The sequence below is a fragment of the Aptenodytes patagonicus genome, chromosome 1 (genome assembly GCF_965638725.1).
Source record: "Aptenodytes patagonicus chromosome 1, bAptPat1.pri.cur, whole genome shotgun sequence".
Lineage (NCBI taxonomy): Eukaryota > Metazoa > Chordata > Aves > Sphenisciformes > Spheniscidae > Aptenodytes > Aptenodytes patagonicus.
In genome coordinates, this window is record NC_134949.1 from 13,480,852 (window position 1) to 13,504,668 (window position 23,817).

Genomic DNA, 23,817 nt, shown 5'->3' on the forward strand with positions numbered 1-23,817 from the left:
ATGAAGCAATAAGACACACAGAAGTTAGAAGATTATTGAATAGTTGGAAAAAAAAAAAACCACAGAGCACAATTTTAGTGTCTGATTTGTGGGAAAACTATGTTTTAAAATACTTCATGGAAGTAAAATTTCTGGCACAGCAGAATTCTGAATCGCTGCAAGAGGCTCTACAGGAACGGCCACTTAAATATCAGGAGCATATTAGGTATTAGTTAACTGTGATTCCAGTACAGTCTAAAGTATTGTGGGATTTTTTTCACCTAATCAGAATGGTTTAACTTTCCCAGCCTCATGATTGTGCATGTAGCACATATAAGCCTTTAGCCTGACCTGCTATTGCATTGTTCTCGCTAAACTATTAGGCTGCACTTATAGTTTAGTTATATCAGTTTTGTATCTCAGTTCTCTATTACAAATGAGTGTCTCACACCAAGACTTTTTTAATGTATAGTTATTTTTCTTTAGCTCTGAAGTAGAGCTGCTTAGTTCCACCTCACAATTCCATTTTTCTAAACTGATATTCATTGCCATCAATGCTGGAAGTCACATTTGAGAAACACATGAGACAGAGTCTTTAAGGTACCTAAGCAGTCATGCAAGCTACTTAATTGCTCCACTGACCTCAGTGGAAACAGTCAAGAATAAATTACGTACATACTTTAATTACCTTGTTCAGTCAGGACCAAAAATCAAGAGGGGACATGCTAAAGACCTTTAAAAGACACTTGATTAAAATCAGTGGAGTGGGATGGTGGAAAGAGAGACAAGGGTTTCACTTGCATTAAACAGCCAATCTCATCAGAATCTAAAAGGAACAAGTAGGCAAGACGAAGCTGGGACCTTGGGTTGTGGAACAGAAAATTAGCACACTATCTCATGATACAGCCCTCCTGGAATATAGAGGTAATTCTGTGCTTTGCTTATTCCAGATTTAGCTATATGCTTAATATTAGATCTGCAATAGATTAATAAGTAATTAAAATATTAATAAATAGATTAATATGCCTATTGAAATAAACCGAAGTTGCTGACTGAACTCAGCAATCGGTATCAGATGCATTTAAGAGAAATCTAAGTTCATCACACACAATCCTATTCGCTTTAGAGGACTGAATTACAGAATTCATTGTCCATCGAACTGTGTCTTCAGAACTTTGCTATTTAAATAGCTGATTCATTCATTTAACCAGAGATTTATTTTCAGTTCTTGCTATATTTTTTCATGTGTAGGATATGTTTCCCACAGCAACTTCATTTTTTTCCTATGAAATAAGAATTACTCTTGAATCAGGCTCATTCCTTGAGTAAGACTCAGAACTGCACTGCTGAATATTTTAGTATCAACATTTGCAAAATGACTTGTACCTGTCCTAGGTATACAGAAATGTGACAGGGAGGCTCACTGCACTTTCATTAAGCCAGTGGGGTTTGTTCAAAGACAATTAATTTGCCCCAGTAGATATGATTAAAGTGATAACCTCTTCTAATTTTAGAGTAACCTGCATAGCACATGCCAAAACATTCTTAATGGACATGTATTTGTATATTGATTTTTTCCATGTTCTCTTGCTACGATTTTTTTTTAAATTTTTTTTTTTTATATAATATAGCTGATGTTGCAGGACATGACTGTCAGACATATTAACATATATCCTTTGGAACAGGTTCATTCTTACTTTAATCTCCTGACCATTTTTAAACAGTCACCGAGTGGAAAATATTTCCTTACTTAGCAGCTGGATCCCCTCAAATTACACTAGAGATTGCCAAAGGATTTGAAAGACCCATTAGTTTTAACATCCACAGGTGTACCCATCTCATTTTATGGAGTTGCAAGCTGGATTCAAGTCAAAAAAAGACTTGTAAACTTATCTGTAAGTTTATTTGAAAGAGTCTTGATGTTCTCTTCTGAAAATAGTAGGGTATTAGCAGTTAACAGATTGGCTTTATAACTGTTTAAAGAAAAGATACCATCTAGGAACAAAGCGTTGGAAGGGGATTACTAGGTCACTGACTCTACTTCTTGTTCCCATTTGAAGGAACTACAAAATATGACCCAGTTCATTCCCTTATCAAGAGCCATCCTAACTTAATACTTTGCACCTGTCTCCCTTCCCAGGATGCTGTTTTACAATTCATTGCTCTGATAATCAGAAGCTCCCAATTTCCAGCCTGCCATTTTACAGTTTTTGGGGGGTGTTTCTTTTTTCTGTGTTAGTCTATAAGGTGTTGTGGAAAGCATGGCAGAGAAGACTGCTTGCAAAACTACCTACCTACCTAACTACTTTGGGAAGATCTCCATGCACAACTTCTGTTATCACTGTTATTATGGAAAAATAGCTTAATATCTGTCTAAAAGCAAAGGATACAGGAGATTGAGACCCATGTATGTAATAATTAATGCTGTACAGTAGGTATCTGTAACATATAAACCAAGGGCTATTGTAAGACACAGAGCAACTTCCTTGGCCTGCCAGATCTGAGAGACAGCCTGTGGGTTTTGGCCTAGAGGCTGAGAAACTTATGAACTTTTGGAAGGCTAACGAACCTATCAGAATACACATAATTTGGGGCTGGCTAACTAGTCAGCTGGGTCAGCTTAAACTAGTTGGCCAGGAGGCTAAGGTGTTCAGCCACTGCAGTGAGTAAGAGGACATGAGGACTGTGTGGAGGGCTGAAAGGATAGTCAAGGGTTATGGAGATGGGTGTTGGAGAGGAGGAAGGGAGGGAAAAGCGATGGCTGCAGACTTATTGTGGAAGGAAATGGGACATGGGCACTTCAGTAGGAAAAAAGGGGGAAACTGGTCCAATGAGTACAAAGAAATTTTAAAGGGTAGTTCAAGATGAACTTTTCCAAAAGTAGTAATAAACTTAGTATATTCCCAGTTGATAGTGATGGAAGCAACACTACAACAACTTTTGCCATGTATGAAAATACCAAGAGTTATTAAAAGAAAGACGCTACCCTTTGGAAGCACCCAAAACACCAGAACCTGGGAGAGTATTTGCAGGAAATATCACTAATAGGCCTTCTCTCTTCACCCTTCCCTAGACATCATAGAATCATAGAATAGAATCATAGAATCATAGAATAGTTTGGGTTGGAAGGGACCTTTAAAGGTCATCTAGTCCAACCCCCCTGCCATGGGCAGGGACATCTTCAACTAGATCAGGTTGCTCAGAGCCCCGTCCAACCTGACCTTGAACGTTTCCAGGGATGGGGCATCCACCACCTCTCTGGGCAACCTGTGCCAGTGTTTCACCACCCTCAGCGTAAAAAATTTCTTCCTTAGATCTAATCTAAATCGACCCCCCCTTTAGTTTAAAGCCATTCCCCCTTGTCCTGTCGCAACAGGCCCTGCTAAAAAGTCTGCCGCCATCTTTTTTATCAGCCCCCTTTAAGTACTGATAGGCTGCAAGAAGGTCTCCCCGGAGCCTTCTCTTCTCCAGGCTGAACAACCCCAACTCTCTCAGCCTTTCTTCATAGGAGAGGTGTTCCATCCCCCTGATCATTTTCATGGCCCTCTTCTGGACCCGCTCCAGCAGGTCTGTGTCTTTCTTATGCTGAGGGCTCCAGAGCTGGACGCAGTGCTCCAGGTGGGGTCTCACCAGAGCAGAGTAGAGGGGCAGAATCACCTCCCTCGACCTGCTGGCCACGCTTCTTTTGATGCAGCCCAGGATTGGCCTTCTGGGCTGCGAGCGCACATTGCCAGCTCATGTCCAGCTTTTCATCTGCCAGTACCCCCAAGTCCTTCTCGGCAGGGCTGCTCTCAATCCCTTCATCCCCCAGCCTGTATTGATAGCGGGGGTTGCCCCGACCCCGGTGCAGGACCTTGCACTTGGCCTTGTGAAACCTCATGAGGTTCACACAGGCCCACTTTCTCAAGCTTCTCCAGGTCCCTCTGGATGGCATCCCGTCCCTCTGGCGTGTCAACCGCACCACTCAGCTTGGTGTCATCTGCAAACTTGCTGAGGGTGCCCTCGATCCCACTGTCTGTGTCATTGATGAAGATATTCAACAGTACCGGTCCCAATACGGACCCCTGCGGGACGCCACTCATCACCAATCTCCATCTGGACATTGAGCCGTTGACCACTACCCTCTGGATGCGACCATCTAACCAATTCCTCACCCACCGCACAGTCCACCCATCAAATCCTTACCTCTCCAGTTTAGAGAGAAGCATGTTGGGGGGGACCGTGTCAGAGGCCTTACAGAGGTCCAGATAGACGACATCTGTAGCCCTTCCCATGTCCACTGATGTAGTCACCCCATCATAGAAGGCCACTAGGTTAGTCAGGCAGGACTTGCCCTTGGTGAAGCCATGCTGGCTGTCTCGAATCACCTGCCTGTCCTCCAGGTGCCTTAGCATAGCTTCCAGGAGGATCTGTTCCATGATCTTCCCAGGCACAGTGGTGAGACTGACTGGCCTGTAGTTCCCCGGGTCTTCCTTTTTTCCCTTTTGAAAAATGGGGGTGATGTTTCCCCTTTTCCAGTCAGTGGGAACTTCACCGGACTGCCACAACTTCTCAAATACAATGGATAGTGGCTTAGCAGCTTCATCCGCCAGTTCCTTCAGGACCCACGGATGGATCTCATCGGGTCCCATGGACTTGTGCACCTTCAGGTGCCTTAAATGGTCTCGAACCTGATCTTCTCCCACAGTGGGTGGCTCTTCATTCTCCCAGTCCCCGCCTTTGCCTCCTGCGGCTTGGATGGTGAGGCTCGAGCACTTGCCGGTGAAGACCGAGGCAAAAAAGACGCTGAGTACCTCTGCCTTCTCCGTATCCCAGGTAACCAGGTATCCCGTTCCGTTCCGGAGAGGGCCCACATTTTCCCTCGTCTTCCTTTTATCCCCGACGTACCTATAGAATCTTTTCTTGTTGAAGAAAACAACCCCCTGGAGAGACAAACTTTTACCTGATCCAGCACAGACACCTTTACATTGTAACGGCAACCATTAGAAGAACGCCAAACACTCTCAAGAGCCATGTCTCAGAACTTAAAACTCATGGAAAGTCAGCTGAACTTAAGCTCTGATTTCTAAATTAGTTGAGTACGTTGTAGAATTGTGACAAGACACAGATTCCAGCACGTGAAATTTCTAAATGAAATACTAAGTACTTCTTTGCAATAGCAATCCCAGAACTATTGCCCCATTTCATATACATACCTTTGGGCAACCTGCTATGTTGACAGATGTTAGTGTGTGGCAGTGAAATGCCATTGCTTTCACAGCTTCATCCGTCAGCTGAGGGCAGTAAGAGACATGGCAGTATTCCAGGTATTTTGTGCCCTTGCAGAACTCCTGAAAGAGTGACAAACAAACCAATCATTCTTAGGTGACATGCCTACTCTATTTTTTCTCAGTTTACAATACATTTACATTAATCCTTTGATCCACTTCAGGCACTTCAGTTTTCTAGGTACCCTTTATCGGTAGTGAAGTCATTCAGCCTTTGGCTGTGAATGTCACTAGAAAAAGAAGCAATGCATTAAGAGGCTATTTTCCATTGCTTATATATTACACTATGTGTTCATTAGACTAACATTCCTATAAGTTCCACTGTATATATTAAAATACGTTGAATTTGGGTTCTTTAAATTGAGCACAACCCAGAACCTAAAGGTTTGTGCTTAAAGGACCAGCCCCAAATACATTTATTCTTCTGCTCTCTGCAAATGCCCATTTTTGTGTATATTAACTTTTCTCCTTTTTTTGCAAAAATGAACAAAGAAATGTATCTGTATAAATTACATTATTTTCTTGGAAAGGAATGGGTAAGAATCTCAGGACTGTCACTCGGGAGTTCTGGGTTCTGATTTGCTCTGTGGAGCTCAGGCCAGTTAACTGTGGCTGAAGTGCCATGTAATTCCTGCTGTGATACCTGTTGACTACAATTTCTATCCTCATTTTTAGAGCAAATAAGCACCTGCAGATCCTACTGACTTCAGTTCCAGCACCTTTGTAACTCAAGCATTAGCTTTTTCGTACGCCCTGTAAAACAGATCATTTTGGAAAATAACAGACCAATCCGTTCAGTGACCTTTCCCAGCTTATAAAATGGAGTGGAGATAACTTCACACATCATGAAATTGCAAGAGCTGTTTACAAAACATTTTGGTGACCTGCAGATGGCAAGTGATAAATAGGTGTAAGGTATTATTATTACTATTATTATTACTACTACTACTATTAAGACATTCCAGCTTCTACATGAGTTTTTTTAATTTTTACATGAATACCTTTTCCATGTTCTCTTCTACAAGGCCAACTGAAAAGACCAAAGGGACAATTTGACCAACTCAATGTGTTCATGTATTTTTCATCTTACGTTTGATTCTTGCACCTCTGATAGGTGATCATATGAATGAAAAATTTTGGCAAAATGCACATTAAAATGTATATTTTAAATAGCATCAGAGAATCCCACATAAAACTTTGCTTCCTATGAAACACGGGTAGTTACAACTTTGGTATACTATGCACATTTATTGTTTGCAATGAAACTCCTATGAAAGGCCACATAGATTCATAAAATACACTATTCTCCTTTGCACTCTGAAACTTTGTTTACCTTTTGGCCTGAATCTTTTTCAAACCAGAAAATATTCACTTCTAGGTCTACAAAGAGAAGGAGAGGGTAGACCATAATTTGTGTCTGTGGAAACCTTCTCTTGAAGAGCCTGCAGACTTGTTAACTCAAGAACCAAACAACCTAAAATCGTATTTCTTCACCTAATGGTGCCATGATGTGAGCATCAGAGAACATTTTGTGGCTCAAGCAAAGCTTTAGCTTCAGTGAGAATCTCTCCTGTTCTGTGTTGTCCAGCCTAAAACTACGGTGAGATGCCTTAAATTTGTCACTGAGCTGATCTTCCAAGCCTGCTAATCTTGGCCTAAGGCCAGTGTAATTTGTCATTTACTGGAATGGAAATTCTACCTCTATAATGGAAAGAAGGAAATACTTATGTAGTAGATTGAATAAAAAACACTGGTTGCTCAAAGCTTTTCAAAACTTTCAAGAAATAGTCCTGAGGTAAACAGACTAAGGACCATGTGGATAAATAACACATGTGCATGCACACAGAGACACACAAATGCACATATTTATCATGCACAAATATTACGTATTTATCATTCTGACAAAAAATCTGTAGTAATCAGACTATTGCATGTTAGCTGCAAAAAAAAAAAAAGTTAGCTTTGTTATGACGTGATTCTGTGTGATTCTGTGTGATTTTCATAAGTCTTACCTAAACAGATGCAAAGAAACTCATTAAGTCTGAAATTTGTTTCCAGACTGGAATTTTAGAACTTTTTGTCTGTATGCTCACTCTAGCTTCTTTTTTCTATCTATCACTATAGCTGTAGCAAGGCAGTGCTTCTTGGGCCTTGGGTTCTCGTTTTATTTTACAAAAATATTAGAATGTGAATGTTTTAAGTTAGGACCGGTTGGAGTGGACAATTCAGAATTTATAATAATTGGCTTCTGTACATTTCCTATTTCAATCTTAGCTCTACAGGCTGTTTGTTACCTGCAATACAGAAACATTCTAAACCCGGTAACTGAACGTTTTTTATCCATGTGTAAGAGAAACTGCACTCCCTTCAGAATTAGGCCTTAGATGTGATGACTTAATCACTACATTCTCAGCTAGGGTATGTAGCACAAGCTGAAGCCAAGATTTCAATGCCTGTGAGATATGTTTATCTTGTTTTTACTGGCATAGTTTGTCCACATACATATTTAAAATATCCTTCAAAGTTTGGTTCTGAATTTGCTCTTAACTTTAAGTCTACCCCTACGTTATTTTGCAAATAGCACTAAAATTATATTTGTGACCAAAGGGAATGGAGCTTTGTTTGCTCTCTTCAGCTCTGTATCCCTGGTTCTATGCCTACAAAGAAAATAACAGAAGAGGTTGTGAAGATAAATAATGTTTGCAAAACATTTAGACACTACAAAGAATCGAATACCATATGAAGGAAATAACATAATTTTCTAACTAACTTGTTTGCACAATTTTAATTCTGTGTAAATAAGACCTGAGGACACAAACAAGCACCAATGAAAACACGAAATACTAAATTGCCGCTCGTTAAGTGAGCATCATCTGAGTTATGAATGAGCAAAGATCCTATTTACAAAATATGTGATCACATAAGCATTTACATACTGTTATAATGCCTGGGAACATGTAAAAAAATTAACACTATTTCTGTTTATATTATTTTTTGTTATATTATTTATTTTATAACTTTCCAGCAATTTACCTTAACAGTGTTAGTTAAGCCCTCTTACTATGCATTTTCTTTTCACATAATTTAAATATTCTTTATATAATCAAAGGATAACCTATTCATGCATCATGCAGTGGGGTTACTCTCTACAAATTTTCCATAAACTCATACCCTTCGATTCAAAGGACTTGCCATTTTGTTTCGAGTTACTTCATCCCTCTCCTTTTTTCTCCTGCCCTCCCTAGATCCATGACAACATGGCTTCTGTAACTCCTACACGTACTCCCTGCTGATGCTTTCTTCCTCAAAAAGTTCAAATTCATATGGCAGACAAGGAAAGCATAAACACTTCATTTTTCACAGTCTTTTTTTGAACTTACTCTCTGTTGTGAGACAACTGAAATAAATAGCTTCTTAGCCATAAGCATAGCACAATGCAGAAGTGAATATTCTCCTCTGAAAGCAGCAGCACTGGAGCTACACGACTTTCCGTGAGGTACACAAGATGTACCTACTTGGTCATTGTTTTGGTTACAAACATGGAACTTCACACAGAACATTCATGAAAGGCGAGTCAGAATTATTCCTAAAGAAGCAAATCCTAATGGCCTGATGTGTATGTTGGGTAACAAGATTCAATCCAGATGCATCCCCTGTGGTACAGCAACAACTGACTCATTCGTACAATATATGGCTATAAAACGATGGATGTTGGAGCTTTATAATGGAAAAAATGTAGAAGCTGAAGACTGTGATATGTGATGGCATTGCCTGTACCTACAGCCTTATGATCTGCAACTGTTTATGGGCAGGAAATTGATATCATTTAAAAACATGACTTAAGCATTTCTGTTACATATGGTTAGGAACAATTCTCGGTTACAGAAAAAAGTGCTCTTATTTGGATGTAAATCCTCTCTCCTTCCTAACAAGATGGATGGTTCTTTGTTCTACTGTAAAGTTACCAACTAGTGTTTATTTCTTATATTGTTCTGAAACACAAAGCAGTAAATCTATGCAATCAGACTGAATTTGTCAAATCTCCATATGGATTTAGGTAAACTTCAAGCAACCTGTGATGAGGAATTTCACAGTTTAACTATACATTTTGGAAACAGTCATCTCCTTTTCTTCATTCTGAATTTTCAAACTAGGTTCATTTCATGCCCACTAGATTATGTATGGAAGTAAACAGCAAAAAGTTGACTCCTATCCACCCTTTTCATGCCACTTGTGATTGAACGGATCGCCGTTGTATTCCCTCAGCCATCCCCTTTCCAGACCACAGGCTCCTTGCTTACTTATCTGTTCCTTTTATGGAGATTGCACCATACCTCTGATCATCCCCGTTACCCTCTCTGAATCTTTTCCAGTTTCCAGTGCAATGCTTTACCCATAAAAAGAACTACAGTAACACCGAATAACTGGTTTTACCAAAACAAGACAATGAGTACTAATAGATCAATCAGAATTTAGTATGTGGTTACTGCTGTGATGGTAGTGTAAGTCTAATAAATATTTGGATGGCAAGTCTCATTGTTCACATTCATTAAAAAAATGCAAGAGTCAATAAATCAGAAATATAAAAAAATTTATAAGCATTGTAAAATGAAATTCAAATACTGCATTAGTGTTAATATTTCTACGATAATTGCTGATTATTCAAAAGAGAAAGTATTTTCTCCCTGTGTAACTTCATAACTTATCAGCAATGTAAATAACTGCCTTTGTGGCAACTTCAATTTGTAGGTTGCCTTTCTACAAATCAATTAATTTCCTGTCTGATTACTTTACAAAGATTATTGACCCTGGGAAATTTCTAAGTTCATAGGCTAAGTGTGAGATCAGAACACTAAACAATACATGTTTTAACCTGAACTTTTTATTTTAAGAACAATATCTAGCTTTATATTGCCCAGACCCAATAGTTAAATTTCAAAACCACTCTATATAATTTTAAAAAGAAAAACAATGGAAAAAATGAAGTTTAGTGAGATTCAATAGATGTCTTGCTGTGAGCATGATGATATCTTTAGAATAAGAAGTCAGTATTTCAAACGTCTAGCTTAAAATACATGTAGTCTATTATCTAGCAGATTAGTTTCATCATTAGATATGAATAAATTACACATTTGATGTTTTCGTAGGACATTTTTAAAGGTTTTATTCAAATAATGACACACTGCAATTTGTGCTATTTTTCCCATAAAACAGCTAAGACATCTATTCAATCTGGAGAAGATGCACATGCATTTCTTATTGAAATATAATTTGTTATTTTTAATCATAGTAATCATACCATTTATGCTGGTAAGAAATATGCCTTTAGAGGTATATTGAGACATATTTTTGTGTCACTAAGAGATAATGATGTATAGCAATATATCAGCAGCACATGAGGAACCAAGTGTAACAGATGAAAAGAAATTCAACTATTCCATTGAGCTAGGCATGCTAAGTCATCTAAATAACGGCATGCAACAAATGACTGACTAAAGAAGCAGAAAGCAAGACCTGAAAACCCACACCAGCGATGGGAAAAGTATGTTTTAGATAGAAATTGGTGAAGGATTTGTAGAGCAAGAAAGAAATAATAGTACCAGCAATTTAGATTGCAATTTTCAGTAGAAATTAAGGCTCTTGCAGAGCGAATTTCAGAGTCAAGCAGAATTCAAGACGCATTAAAATTCATGGAAGGAATGAAAAAAACAATGGAAAGGAATGAAAGGGGAGAATCATTTGTAAGAGTGAGAGTGCAGAACAGTGTAATGAAGAATGAATGATGACATACAGAGTAAAACAAGGTCAGTTTTGGACATGGTTATTTTGAAGAAATAGAGAGGCTTCCAGGAAACACCAAGAAAAGAGGTGAAGTTTTACCTGAATCCCAGTATCACTGATCTTTTTGCATTCTGATATAGAAAGTTCCTTTATTTTTCCATGGCAGCCAAGGGCTCTCAAGCCCTAAAAGAATCCAGAAAAATTAATCTTAAAAGTCAATACATGCAATTATATGTAATGACATTTAATATGTTAAGATGGTCAATAATATCCAATGCCTGTATATTAAAGCTTCTAAGAATTACAGCACCTTTTAAGACGTTCTTTTCAGCAGAACTCATACAGTTTATCTTCCTATTTTTGCTTGAAATATGTACAAGGGTTAAGAATTCTTTGCAGAAATAATTCAATTGAGAAAGCAAAAAATTAGATTTTCCTACCTGTTCAGAAAGAAAGAAACTGAAGAAAAGTAGCATGGTGTGAAATACTTCCACAGGACACGGACCAGGACTCTCATAAAGCAAAATACATTTACAGATCTCCTCCAAAATTTGGGTTTGAAAGAACTTTTCACAAATTTTTTTGTTGGAAGAACAAAATACTATTTGCTATGACCAAATAATATCTTAAAACTACTGCTTTTATGATTTGCTTACCAGTAAGGGCTTTATGGCTACAGCTATGGTACAAGACAACATTTGAAATGGTGCAGTCACGCTCACAGGTGCATGAACAACCCCCATATTCAAGACAATAGGGAGGTGAAAACTTTGGTAAATTCCTATTTTAGGAATGCAAAAGGATCCAAAGATGCTTTGTGATTTTTACTGCTTGTACACCAGGAAACAGGACCGTGTTCTGATCCTAACTCTCTAATCTGAAGGAGAATTAAATGTTGATTTTGTAAAATGTATTTTGATAGTCACAGCAGAATATCTCTGTGCTTCATATCAATAAAGTAAACTTTACTGAAAAAACAAAGTTATCGCTATATTCCATATGGTTAATAAATTATCTACAATTAGACAGCGAACAGCACTGCACAGAGAGGAAATATCATCTTGAAAAAATAAACACGTGTAAATAATGTCTGGAATCCAGATGTGGACACTGTAATGATAATGCTGGAAGAATGCGGCTGGAGTTCAAATTTTGCAAATTCCTGAAATCTCACAGGCAGAATAAAAACAAAAAATGGAACACTGAAAGAGATTTCCAATCCTGGCTACTTATGAAAACAAGAAATGTGCATTTTTCTCAGCAGATGCAGTTATGTGGTGACCATTACTTTCAACAGCTTCATGAAAATCTACAGATTTCAAATTTTTGTTGACCAGAGCACTCCTATTCAAGACAAAAAAAGTTATGTACTTAAACCCCAAATGGGTTTATGTCAGAACTTGAATTCCTTACAGCAGAGACTGATAGTGATAGGTGTGACCTTTTGGACATGATTTTTTCTTGCATTTTTCTTTATTTAAAAGTGGCACCGCTTTAATATACTTGGTAATGAATACTAAGGAATATTATAAAGATTTTTTTGCTACGTGACAACTAATGCTGCTATGACTTCAAAGTTAATTTATAATAATTTTATGTGACTAGAGTGACATTGAATGTCACACAACAACAGAACAACTATTTTTTTTTTTCAGTGAAAATCAAGGTCTCCTTTGAGGTGTTTCGTTAATAATTCCAGATTTGAGAAGGGAAAGAGTGAAGACATGGAAGACAAGGAATGTCATTAGGAACTGTCTATTACATAGAAAAACTATGAAACTTTTACATTTCCAAAAATAAACCTCTTCAAACAAGCTTTACGCAGGAAGTCTAATCTATATGAAATTTTTAACTATTATTTTTGTATCTAACATATATACAAAGGAGCCAATTATCACTAATTTCATTAGACTTCCTGATTTATTCAGTAGTATTCCCTGATAAATAACATCAGGGATGCCCATCCAGGATACTGACCTATTTCTAGAGACTTTTATCTTCTATACTAAGCCTCCAGACATTTTTGAAAGATATGGTCAGAGCTATCACATTATCATTGGAACTCCTAGAAATAGATGCTAGCAAAACAAATACTGTGCAGCACACAGACTAGGATCACCCACTCTATGTGTCGCCACAAACATATTTCCCCTTTAACGTAAAGAATCACCCCATGTACCTTGGATCAATCTTCTGTTGCCATGGAGAAAGGGAAGACTTTGTCCTGCATCTCCTGTATAGCATGTATATTACCATTTCCATTTAGAAAACAACTTCAAAAGAAACTTCTTATTCCTCTCCAACAGCTGTTATTTTCAAGCAATTTTTACATTTTTGTTCTGTTTCATTTACTTTATTACGTGAGGCCTACAAACATTTGCAGAACATTATTTATTATTATTTCACCATGGTTTTTGTAGATGAGAAAATGAGTATCGACTGTACCAGTTGGTGAGGGTCTTCACTTGCTAGAGACAAAAGTCACCTGAGACTATGGCATACCAAAGAACAACTCTGTATTATTTATATTGACAAGCTGCAAGTCCCTGCGTTTCAACTGCAGACTGCAATGAATGTACCATCTCTTGCTAACAATAACCATGTGCTACGCTATTTTCAACTTCTTCTGAGGTTTCTGTTCACATATCTCTTTGTGACCTTAAAGGCCAGCATCTGTAATGTATCTTTATGTTCCAGAGATAGACAGATGTTACCTCCTGTTCACACCCCAAACCAAACCAATTGACCTCAAAGTGACTCCAATCTTGGAAGACACCTCTTAAGAGGTATCTCCCACCTTCCATTTCTGAGCCATTTAATATGAAATGACTCAGCTTATCCTCTAAAATGCTCAGATTTCTGCACAGATTAGCCACAGTCAGGCACCAGTTTCATGGATCAAACCCTTACTAGAAGAGAAGAATGTAACTCCTATCATGCAGTATCATTTTGCTAATTACAATACATATGTGGCAGAACAAAGTTCAGTTTCAGATAGCAAAAAACTTCTGGAAAATGGGTAAGTTCTTAAGCAAGGGTAGCTATACTGCTTCCATTACCTGGGCAAATATAAAGATGGGTCAGATTTGTTTACAGGAACTGTAGAGACATTTTTCTATTGCAGTGCAGAAATCCCCCTGTATGACTGTGTATAATCCAAGCCATAAAATTTAATTTCTGTACCTAACACCATTTGTGATTAGACCAGATCATAAATTATGAAATACAGTTGCTAACGTTTCTTGACACTAAGTCCAGACGACAGGGCTTTCATTGTAACAAAATGTCCTGTAAAAATATCGAGCCCAATTTTCAACATTGCTGCGTACCTTTAATTCCTACTGATTTGCATTGGGACTCAAGGTGTTAGCACATCTGGCATCGATTGTAATGACTCTCTGTGTCAGTATTTCCTATTTCTATGCAGAATTAAGTTTCTAAGTCTTTAGGTCAAATTCTCTCTTTCTCTATTCTCCCAAGCAAACTGGAGTGCTAACATATGAATTTGGAGCCCACTTTAATATATTTTAACATTTCCTTCTCCCTGCCTTGGGAATGCATGTGATTTGTTACATCCTTCCTTTGGAAATCAAATGCAACTAATTCATTTGCAGTCTGTTGCTGGTTATATCTGTTAGACCTGATAATATTTTTTTCTTAACCTTTACGAGGCTCTTCCTCAGTCCTATTGGCCTAATTTTCTAACTGACCAAAATGCGGAGCTGGGCTATGGATTCAAGTCACCATAGATTCAGAATCCCACTAAGAGTGCAAAGAAATTACTCTAGATAACAGTGGAAAGCCAAAATGCCACTTTTGGTTTTTTTTTTTTCCCCCTATTTAGAAACTTATTATTAAAAAATTAGTAAATATTTACATTGCAGCCTGGCCTTCAGGACCAGCCAGGATCTGAAGACCATTAAGTACAAACACATAAGAAAAGAAAGTTGATCTAACTGTTTATACATCCATATAACCACTACTCCAGAGTTCCCAATGATTACAAATTATCCTCAACTTTTGAGTAACTACACACAGCATGCAAAAAATCTGTGACTGATGAGCTGACTTGATGCCACAGATAACTCTTGAGGAGGCATTTCAGCCAGAAGAGAAAATGGGGCCTTAGATTATTACAAGAGAGAATTTCATGCATGGTAGTCATTGCAGAAGAAAATGCAGAAGCAAAGAATATTTCTCTGTATATTTCATATTTCCTTTTTATCTTTGATTTCAGAAGTGTATCAGAGTTCTTCCCATTTTTAAAGTATTTTACCTATTTTTTATGTTTTAGGCTATTTTTTTCTCTCTCATTATTACACTGCATATAATTCACCACTGCTATTAAGCTTCCCTGAGTCTATGTCAGGGCAACCACTGTTTTTGTTGCTGGATGCTCTATATAACTCAGGAGTCAACTAAGTTTCTTCAACAATCCCTTTTATTATTCTTTGCTATGCTTTTTCTGTCTAAATCCTGCTTGACTTAAGACACTTTCTTCAAATGTCCTGACACTTCTATACTTAATTTTTTTTTTATGTCCCAAGAATATGGGTGGTCCCGGCCATATGCATCAGCAGCTTGTGTCGGAACGAGGAAAGCTAGGCAGCTGCACACTTTCAGACTCTCAGACTTGGAGCAAAGCTGCCAAAGCTGTATCATATAGACATCACAAAAAGTTCAAGACATTTTAACAAAAATATGGAGAGTATGAGAATAAAGCTTATAACTAAAACTGCTTCTCTAACTCATGGAAGCATTTCCACTGAGTCTGCTTTTATAAGAAAGACAAATAGGTTTTGATCCTAAATGCTAATGTTTCCAGCTCTGTAACAGAAGCTTAAACACGTTGCATATATTGTAAATACCTTTACAGTGATATCTAAAATGTCTTGTGATATTATCTATGCATTCATGAACATGTTCACTATACTCACAATTTAAAACACTATGGTCCCTACTCCAGAGACTTTAGAAGAGCAAAATGGGAGGGAAAACAATGAGGGATGGGAGGCTAGCTAGAAAAAAAAGGGAGTTTTGTCAAAGAATTTAAAGGTAGCTTTTTCAAAGAACTCAACAACTTTGCTCTGTCATTGCGTTTTGTTTTTTAAAAAGAAATGCTGTCACTATGTTGCAAATCTTTTCATTTCTAAGTCGCTTTAAAGTTGTTTATAGCTCTAAGAAATGAATTTCTAGTACTTCAGGAATGACAAAAACAGAACAAATATGCTTCCCACTTTTAAAAAAAGTTATTGAGACTTAAAAATGTGTGTTACTTGTTTTAAAAAAATCAATTTTGAATAAAGAAGGAAATAAGAAGGAAATATTTTCTGAAATGTAAAAGGATGAATACTAAAACAACTGGGTGAATAAATTTTTAAAATGTAATTGTGGGTTTTTTTTATTTAATGTTATACATTTTGTGAGAGTAAGAGCAATATAGTCAAAGCCCCAAAGCCCCCAAAGTAACTTAAGTATGCCACCAGTTTCTCATATGCATAAAGTTGACACCCTCTTCATTGGATGATACTTATTTTTGTTAATGAACGGTCTTTGACTTATTTGGGAAGACACTTAAGCACACATACAACTTAAACATGTGATTAATTACTTGCCTTATTCTAGCTTGTGTTTAGAAGTTTGCCTAGGCGTTTTCTCTCTATGTAAAATGCATAACTTCCTACACAATACCAAAATCTGAATATATGCAATGATTATTTTTATTCAATTTCTAGTCTTTCTGTTGAGGAGTAGACTCAGGACAAGGATAATAAACTTCTCCAAACATGAGAGAGACTTTTAATGTAATTCTTATTAGCACTACATTTTTTAATTACTGTGAATCTACAGGGTACTGTAATTTACTTTTTTTTATCAACAAGATCTCGTCAGGGACAACTCCAAGAGTCTATATATTTCTTCCAAATGCAACAAATTCCCTGAATGAAAGACAGATCGCAACAGGAACATTCACTTATTGGGCATCAGAGTAACTACAGAAGAGGAAGGCAGCAACAGTGGAAAAAAACTTCCATTTTGATTAAGTCAGTCATACGAGACACAAATCTGTAAGAAAATCTGACTCTACTGTATCTTTTCTCCCCTATCCTTCCCTTAAGTATATGTCATCCTTATTGCAGTAAATTCTGCTCTGCTTTGGTGTGCAGAATGATTCTGCTGTCATTTGAAAAAACAGAAAGGAAAGTTCCCTTGTGTAGTGCAAATCTATGTTGCACATTCTACATTTTTCACACTAAATAGCAAGACAGTAAAAGCAGCAGAGATTTACTGCACAGCCTGCAGGAAAGCATATGAGCCTTACAATTTTTCTTTATCAGCACAGCATAATGGTGTTGATTACTGAGCACAGAAAACATTGTGCTCTCTGCTACATTTTTAAAGGGATACTTACACAGTCTAAATTGAAAGAGATCTTAATACAACTTCCTCGATTTGCTAATAAAATGCATAATATAAAGTCAAAACATACAAATAGTAGCTTGTTACAAAGCAGACTGCTAGATTTCCTTTTATCAAATAATGTTTTAAGATTAGAAAATGTATTTATTATACATGCATGAATGTTATATACTTAAACACAGCAAACAGCAAAAACCGTAACAGTTTTGTAGCTAGTACTAGCAATCAGATCAGAAATTACAAAAATGATAAATGGTCAATTTCCAGGTTAATTTATCTGTCTTGTGGGAGAGAGAAAACTGAAAGCCTTAGAAATGCAGTGTAAGCAAAAGAGTGTGGCTTATTGCCAAGGTCATGGGTTGTGCTATGTGAAGACTAGACTAAGAAGCAACACAGCATTTTAAAAGACTAGCTGTGGCAGGCAAGGAAAAAGAAAACATTTATGTTGAAACACTGTGAGACTGTAATTCAAGGCAGCATAAATTTCATTCAGATATAATTTTATGATATTTTAAATGACCACATTAAATGAAGTCTTCTTGGATTTCCCAACCCTCTTTATTTAGCTTAATTTTGTTTTTTATTTTCAGGCCTCCATAAAAGATACAGGCATTTTAATTTCTTTTTCGCATTTTAATTACTTTTGCACAATCTCTGTGTTAGAGCCAAATAATAAAGTTCTTGGTCAGAATTCTGTTTGAATAGTGACTGACTAAATAGTCTCTATGGCAAGTTTTCTTCACGAGGTTTCTCCTAGATTTCTGTGTTCAGTGAAAAGAGTTTGCCCCAAAAGTAAAAGAAACAGCAGAACTGGCTCTGAACCCTGCGCACAAGGCAGGACCTGCCAAGAACATCTGATGTGGAAGCCTGCGATGTTTAACCTGGCTCCCACACTTGCTGTTTTGCTTTCCAGAGTCTTAGCAACTTGACACATTGAAGATACCTTGTTAGTAATTCTTTCACTAGCAATTATTTTCTAGACCACAGTGTAGAGCAGTGCCTCTGCTAGAGCTAACATTCAGGATTTTTCACCATAAAATCTAGTTCATGGAAAATACAATTTTTACAAACTTAAAAATACCAATTTTTCAGTTTTCCTCAAGTCTAATCTTCCTGGAGCAAAAAATTCTGCTTCATAAACATTCTTTTCAGATCAGCTTCACAGCAGCCAAACTTCCTCTTTCTGATGGTTTCTGTTTCTCTCTTTCAAATGTAAGAATTGTCCAACTTAAGAATTACCTTTTATTTGTTACTGCCTATACATGGTCTAATACTGTACTATACACATTTCTAAAGTACTTTTTAATGACACTGCAACTCCACTGCTTCATATCCATGCAGGTTTTTAAATGAATGGATTTTTATTGCATTTTTTTGAAAGCCTAGATAAATAGTAAACACATTCTTCATTCTTTAATCATATATATATACCATATCTGAGATGCTGGTTCCAGAGATATCAATGGATGTCAATGATGACATATTTCCCAAGGCTTCAATTCCAGCATCAGTCACATTTTCACAGTGACGCAGATTTAGGTAGGTCAATTCATGACATCTAAATTAAATTAAAAAACAGAACTGTCAGCTTTCCACTTTTGCTACAGAAAAGTAGTATAGCAAGTACATTTTTGTAATAACCTTGCTAAGTTTTTTTCAGGGGACCTATGAAAATAAGCACTCTAGACTTTTTGATACTTAGCTTACATAGGCACTTCCAAGGATTCCACTCATAATGCATACGCATCACAAATGTTTCAAATCATGAACAGCAATCAAATTAAATCAAAATATGGAAATCAAGAAGCTGTGTTACATAAAAATATTGTTAAAATTAGTTTGATGCTTGACTTCTCCCCATCTCCAAATCTCTCATATCTTGCACAGGAACTTCAAAGCTCACTGCAACGACAGAATTCAGGACCCCATGGCTGTACCCAGACCCAACTATAGCTATGCAAGTAAAGGTACACAGCAAATGAAGACATTGCCAGGTTCTGCAAATCAGCACTCACTGACCATACATGGAAAACTGAATTTTACTGCGTAAGTAAGCACTGTAAACTGTATCTTCCCATAACCAAACCAGAAGACCTAAGAAATGTAACTCCTCAAGCAGTGAATCTATGCTCAGAGCCTTAGGGGTAACACTCCATCACTAAAACAGAGAAGGCATTCCCTAGCTTACCAGCAAGCATGCTACAATTATTCACAACTACTGTTACGAAAGCATAAACGGGGCCTGCTGAGAGATCTAGTAAGGAGTGGAAAGACTGACTCCAATCTTCTCTGGAGATTTAAAAATTTTCTTTTGATTGCCAATACTCCTTCTGAGGAACTGGAATTGAAGCAGTTTAGCAATAGAGTGCTTTTTGTTTGTGCAGACATGGGTATTTATTGAGTTTACAAAGTGTGACTTATACATACTGATCTTTTAATGCAGATTTGCCACTGACAACCATCATTTAAGCACTTTTCTCCCCGTAAAATTAAGACTTCTCAGGTTTCCATATTTATATTGATGAATTCCCCTTTATATAAGGGATCATTTTTTAAGAGATTCACAATGCCAGAAGGGACTAGTCATTTATCTAGTACAATTTTCTATGTACAATTGGCTGTATAATTTTACCCATTTATTAACATATTAAGAACTTCAACATTAGAAATATACTGCAAGTCTAACCACACTAGAAAAATATTGTACTGGACTATGGTACCTTTGTGCTATTTCTGTGACAGAAGCATCAGTGACATGAATACAATTAGTCAAATTCAGCTCTCTTAGCTTAGCTCCTGAAGAACCTTGTACAAATGGCCTTACACCTCCATCACTGAGTCTAAAAGAGAAATGTAGGCAATATTTATAATATGTATCTTTCCTACTCCATACAAGTCAATATACAATTTGCATTCAGCAGCCTACATTGTAGATAAGGAGAAATTAATAATGGTATTTTTTAAATAGCCTTTTAAACCCAAAAAGGAGTCAGAATAATTAATTGGCTTGATTAGAAAGATGCTGCTCTTTGGAACTGCTGAAAACCAGAATTTTCTGAAAAAAAGTCTGTTGGAGATTATGAAAACTTCCAGTAGTTCCAACACTCAGATATGATAGCACTCCAAAAGACAGAACTTGGAAAACATATCTAGAAAGTATCAGAACCTGTTTAAACATCACAGTAATATTTGTATTAATAACTTTGTTAATTTAAGGAACTGAAATAATTTAAAGGAAAAATTATCTTCCAGCACAGAAGCAAAAGTCCTAGGTAGTATATGTATGTAGTAGCTGTTCTGTACACATGCATGAAGAGTTAACCTGAGTTCTTCCTAGGAGTATTTCACTTAATCAATTGCGTATCTCGCACACGGCTAACATAATATACACAAAGGTTATAAAAATTAAGTAGACAGAAAATCTTTCAGCCAAGTTGAGAGGTTTGGAGAGCTGACTACAGCTTGGGTGTTTCAATACAGTTCATATCTCTGGTATGTTTGACATTACTGTACACTTAGCTTTTCAATGGATTCCCAGTATTTCTTCTGTGTTCCCTAAAAAATAAAACATTAATCCCAGAATCCTGTAGCACAGAATCATATTTTGGCTTGTACAGTTTGCTGCAGCACAAAGAATCACTGCAAATCTCAAAGTCCCAGAAACATATGGGTAAGAATAGCACTACTAATAAAACTATCACCTGAACAGAGCCTCATTGTGTGACCACAAGCTACAGATGAAGCTATAATTCATAAAGTGTTAAAGTAATCACTTTGCAATAATTCAACCACTGTGGTAGTTTTGGTGTTATTTCACAGTGCGGTTGTTTTTCATTCAAGATACATAAATTAAGAAATATACCTTCAGAATAATTAACGTGCATAAAGTCTGTAAGGAATGCAGAGCCTGGCGATACAGTCAACTGAATTAAAAAAAAAAAAAAGATATTCTGTAACCACACTGGGCTTGAGGGCTGAAATACCCACATTATAACTTTTTAAATAATTGTGCTGTGAATACACATGCTAAGTTTCTCTAGTCAGCTGATTAACTGTATATGAACACAGGCCAGACACTGCTTTATCATACATGAAGATAACAAACTGGAAAAATGTGCCAAGGGTATGAGCCACCATATTGCCTGTGTCCATTTTTAGCTACTTTTTTACTCACGTCTCTATTATTTCTTAATTCTAATAATCATGATCAATTAATTTTCTTTCTTCTTTTTCACATGTAGTCAAATACTTCCTGTAATTTAAGAATTCTGAATTGTTAGATTTGCTCTTTCTGTCCCTTTCATTTATCAAAAAATTTTCCATATGACTAAGTTAGAAAAACTTAGACTCTTAGACTAAGAAAAAACACCAATGAAAAAAGGAAACTGATTAAGAGCACTAAGATGGCTAAGCATTTCAAAACCTGCTCTTAAGATTACCACCAGTATGGCACTTCCCTTGATCCTATGAGAAATCCCTAAACGTTTCTAACTCACAATGTGAACTTTTATAGCAATACGCTGTCCAAATAAGAGAAACATAAATACTAACAATCCCCTTTTTGTAGTTTCATATCTCTTGAGATATCTCTTTACCAAGTTTAGATGTGTTACAATCTATAACTTTGTTAATGCTGAAACTTTTACAAGTGTCTGCAAAAGCAATAAAGTAAGTACAGAGTTTTACAATAGCTTTACAACTGCTTAAAACATTTTGTTAAGGCAATTCAGCAATTCTTTAGCAGTAGAGACAGCAGACACGTGTGCAAACACACTCACAGCCCAAGATTTGGCTTACAGACTGGAAAATCCAGCCGTCTAAATATTAAACCAGAAAATGCAGGCAGCTGTCCCATCTGCCCAGCTGAACTACCAACATGATGTCACGGTATTACTCCAGCACTTCTCAGCACATCTACATGCAATGTTATCAGATTTTTATACAGCATCAACAGGCACAAGAAGTACTTTAGTTACACACTAAAGCAGAATCCCTAAAACTTCACATGATGTCAGAAATTTTAAGATAAGCAGCAATTCTAGCTTCTTTGTACTATTTTATAGAATCATAGAATAGTTTGGGTTGGAAGGGACCTCTAAAGGTCATCTAGTCCAAACCCCCTGCAATGAGCAGGGACATCCTCAACTAGATCAGGTTGCTCAGAGCCCCGTCCAACCTGACCTTGAACGTTTCCAGGGACGGGGCATCCACCACCTCTCTGGGCAACTTGTGCCAGTGTTTCACCATCCTCAGCGTAAAAAATTTCTTCCTTAGATCTAGCCTAAATCGACCCGCCCTTTAGTTTAAAGCCATTCCCCCTTGTCCTGTCGCAACAGGCCCTGCTAAAAAGTCTGCCGCCATCTTTTTTATCAGCCCCCTTTAAGTACTGATAGGCTGCAAGAAGGTCTCCCCAGAGCCTTCTCTTCTCCAGGCTGAACAACCCCAACTCTCTCAGCCTTTCTTCATAGGAGAGGTGTTCCATCCCCCTGATCATTTTCATGGCCCTCTTCTGGACCCGCTCCAGCAGGTCTGTGTCTTTCTTATGCTGAGGGCTCCAGAGCTGGACGCAGTGCTCCAGGTGGGGTCTCACCAGAGCAGAGTAGAGGGGCAGAATCACCTCCCTCGACCTGCTGGCCACGCTTCTTTTGATGCAGCCCAGGATTGGCCTTCTGGGCTGCGAGCGCACATTGCCAGCTCATGTCCAGCTTTTCATCTGCCAGTACCCCCAAGTCCTTCTCGGCAGGGCTGCTCTCAATCCCTTCATCCCCCAGCCTGTATTGATAGCGGGGGTTGCCCCGACCCCGGTGCAGGACCTTGCACTTGGCCTTGTGAAACCTCATGAGGTTCACACAGGCCCACTTCTCCAGCTTGTCCAGGTCCCTCTGGATGGCATCCCGTCCCTCTGGCGTGTCAACCGCACCACTCAGCTTGGTGTCATCTGCAAACTTGCTGAGGGTGCCCTCGATCCCACTGTCTGTGTCATTGATGAAGATATTCAACAGTACCGGTCCCAATACGGACCCCTGCGGGACGCCACTCATCACCAATCTCCATCTGGACATTGAGCCGTTGACCACTACCCTCTGGATGCGACCATCTAACCAATTCCTCACCCACCGCACAGTCCACCCATCAAATCCTTACCTCTCCAGTTTAGAGAGAAGCATGTTGGGGGGGACCGTGTCAGAGGCCTTACAGAGGTCCAGATAGACGACATCTGTAGCCCTTCCCATATCCACTGATGTAGTCACCCCATCATAGAAGGCCACTAGGTTAGTCAGGCAGGACTTGCCCTTGGTGAAGCCATGCTGGCTGTCTCGAATCACCTGCCTGTCCTCCAGGTGCCTTAGCATAGCTTCCAGGAGGATCT

At 37.8% G+C, this 23,817-nt stretch overlaps 1 protein-coding gene across 1 annotated transcript in view; it reads right to left on the reverse strand.

Moving 5' to 3' along the window:
* Positions 1-23,817, reverse strand: part of FBXL13 (F-box and leucine rich repeat protein 13) — a 100,243-nt gene that overhangs the window by 8,414 nt on the left and 68,012 nt on the right. Inside the window, exons 16-19 of the mRNA XM_076328132.1 lie at positions 20,168-20,287; positions 18,879-19,005; positions 11,127-11,210; positions 5,175-5,309 (exon numbers count right to left, since the gene is read on the reverse strand). Coding sequence (XP_076184247.1) covers positions 5,175-5,309; positions 11,127-11,210; positions 18,879-19,005; positions 20,168-20,287 — 466 coding nt within the window. The remainder of the gene's footprint in view (positions 1-5,174; positions 5,310-11,126; positions 11,211-18,878; positions 19,006-20,167; positions 20,288-23,817) is intronic.